This window comes from Fonticula alba (genome assembly GCF_000388065.1).
Source record: "Fonticula alba strain ATCC 38817 unplaced genomic scaffold supercont2.1, whole genome shotgun sequence".
NCBI classification, from domain to species: domain Eukaryota; order Rotosphaerida; family Fonticulaceae; genus Fonticula; species Fonticula alba.
Window position 1 is genome coordinate 4,286,013 of NW_009242971.1, and position 2,892 is coordinate 4,288,904.

The following is a 2,892-nucleotide window of genomic DNA, read 5'->3' on the forward strand; positions in this document are numbered from 1 at the left end:
CCTCCCCCCGACCCGCACACACCCCAGGCCTCTCTCGCGGCCGACGCCATGTTGACAACACACTCCTCGCGAGGTGGCCCCAGCCTGCGCGCGCGCGCGCACCGCCAAGCATAGCTGCTCCTGCGGCTGTTGGGGCGCAATAAGGTGGGGCGGCTGTCGGTCTGGCCAGACACAGCATCTTGGAGGCATGCACCCCGCCATCACCCGCCCTCCCTGCTGGCGGACTGGGTGGAGGCCTCCTGCAGGCCCCGCCGCGCGCCGGACGCACATGGGGGAACTTCGTGTCCGCGGCCACCCGCCCCCGCCGGGCGGCCGACATCCGCAGCCATAGTTCCAGGCGGGAGGCGGGTTCACGCACCGCGCCGGAGGAGGGAAGCCGCATCGTGCCTCAGGCGCCTCCTCTCCTGGTCCACTCTTTCGATGCTTCACGCCTCCCCCCCCCCCCCCTCGCCCTGTTGTGCCCCCCGAATGGCCGTGCGCTTGGGGGAGGGGCAGGGAGAGGGAGGCGCGGCGCGCCTTTCCTGGCGTATGAAGGTGGAGAAAAACACGACCCAGGGACCAGGGGCAGGCGGCCTCCGTTGGCGCGCCCCGCCCTCCCTCTGGACGACCGCTTGGCTGATGCTCTCTCTTTCCCAAGCACGAGACAGACCACCGTATACAGACACAAGGCCACCAGGGAGGAGGGAGGAGAAAGAAGATGATGCGCCGCCCCCCGCCCCCCCCTCTCCCCCAAGCCCCCAGAGGACAAAGACGCATGGAGAGTAGAAAGGAATTCTTCAACCCATTTATTCGGAGCGCTGTATGGTGTGTGTGTAGGAGTTTCCCACCGGGGTGAAACGGGACACGCGCAGAGAAACGAGCGCACACGGCGCGGACGCACTCAGAAGAGCACGGGCACGCATGCCGCGATCGCCACTGCAGACAGGCCGCCTCTCGAAGGAGAGAGGGGCGCGAGCCCCCCGCCGGCGGACGACAAGGAGAAACACAACCGCTTACTTGCGGAGCTTGCGGAGGTAGAAGTCGAGCTCGGCGCCCTCGAGGATGTAGCCGTCGCAGCGACCAACCTGGCCGGGGCGAGAGGAGATGCGAGCTGTGCACATATCGCGCGGGGGAGAGAGGAACAACGAAGAGAGAGAGGGGGAATCAGGGTCAGAAAGAGTGCATACGTATGGGCGCCCCCGCACGCGCAAGTGCGACACGAGAGAGAGAGAGAGAGAGGAGATGCTCATGGGGAAGGCACACGTACCGTACAGGCGACCGGTGTTGAACTGGTCGATGATGTCGGACTCGACGGTGGACTCGGCCTGGCGGGCGGCGAGCTGCTCCTCGGTGAGGGTGTCCTTCATGGCAGCGGGGGTGTAGTCGGCGCGGACGCGGCCGATGGTCTTGCCATAGTGGGACTCATACCACTGGCGGAAGGGGGCGGCATCGACCTGGATGATGGAGCCCTTGACGAGGGTCTTGGTGCGGACGAGCTCGTTGTTGGTGGCGTTGTAGACGACATCAACAACACGGACCTTCTTGGTGATGGCTGAGGAGGAGGAGGACAGCACACGCGTAGCATCAAGCAGGCAAGGGGAGGGAGAAGGGGGCAGAACAGGGAGGACAGGAGGCATATGTCAGGAGAACGGCCTCGCACATGAAAAGAATGACTCGAAAGAGAGAGAGAAGAAGCGAGTCCCGGCGGCGGATGCAAAACGGAGCAATGTGCATCCGACGACCGCCGGGAGAGTGCACGGAACAACACGCGCGCGCGAGAGAGAGAAAGAGGGAACAAGAGTTTCACGCACACTCGGAACCCCAAGAGAAGTTGCCCATATCGAGACGGAGGGCACGGAACTTGGTGTTGCCACCGCGGACGCGGACGGTGTGGACGCGAGAAGCACCAATCTTGGTCATGGAAGCCTGACGACCGAGCTCATGCTTACGCTTCTTGATGATGATGGGGCGCTTGCCACCGGTGTCGCGGCGCTTGTAGCGCGAAGCACGGGAGATACCTGAGAGAGACAGACAGGATGTTAGGACAGGAGAGGCGAGGGAGGCAAGGTGTGCCTCGAGAGAGAGAGAGAGAGGCAGAGAAAGGGAATCCCTCTTCCTGGAAACAGGCGCGCGTCGTGTCCCGGTAGAATGCTAGCGTCCATGCACACACACACACACACAACATACGCGCACACCCACACACAAAGCCCACCAGGAGAGGAGAGCAGAGGTGCGAGAAGGCGAGGGAGAGATCTCCTCCGGCGACCGGCGCCGCTCCTTTGAGGAGAGGCGATTGGCGTGTGCGTGGATACACGTGTGTGTGTGTGTGTGCGACAGGCCGAACATGGAGAGGGAGCGGGGACGCTCGCGATCACCGAACCAACGCCCCACCCATCACGCTACCCATGGGGGGGCGGCAGAGAGAGAGAGGGAGAGTGGAGGGAGCACGCAGGCATGTCCCGTCCCAGTAGGGAGCCGAGCAGGCAGGAGGCGGCATCTGTGTCCAGGAAGGGAAGAGAACAGGCGAAGAGAGGGCAAAGGGGGGGGGAGGGGAGGGGAGAGGGGTAGGATGTCGGCCGGGGCACATACCCATCCTGATTAAATTTCCGAATGAAAGACAGCAAAGAAGTCGAACAAAGGGAAAATGGAGAGGACCCAACCTGAGGCAAGCGGGCTCACACAGGCCCCTCTCAAGAATTGCCCTCCCCCTCCCCACCCCTCCGACCACCACCGGCGGGGGGAGGGGGGGGGCCGAAGCCCCGGGGCCCACCAGAGAGGCAGGACCCACGCACCCACCGCACGGGGGCGGGCGGGCGGAGGGGGGGGGAGACCGAGGGATGCCCCCAAGGGACGGGCATTGAAGCCGTCGCCGAGGGACAGCGCGTCACGCACCCCCACACACACACACACACA

General features: G+C 64.6%; 1 protein-coding gene across 1 annotated transcript; it reads right to left on the reverse strand.

Annotated features, from left to right (window-relative positions):
• Window positions 1-768: 768 nt before the first annotated feature.
• On the reverse strand, window positions 769-2,595 carry H696_00916 (30S ribosomal protein S8e). Its single transcript, XM_009494803.1, has 4 exons — window positions 2,569-2,595; window positions 1,791-1,997; window positions 1,247-1,531; window positions 769-1,090 (listed from the first exon to the last, which is right to left on the reverse strand). Exons 1-4 carry the CDS (start codon window positions 2,570-2,572, stop codon window positions 993-995), a joined length of 594 nt encoding a protein of 197 aa, XP_009493078.1. The 5' UTR covers window positions 2,573-2,595; the 3' UTR covers window positions 769-992.
• Window positions 2,596-2,892: the final 297 nt, after the last annotated feature.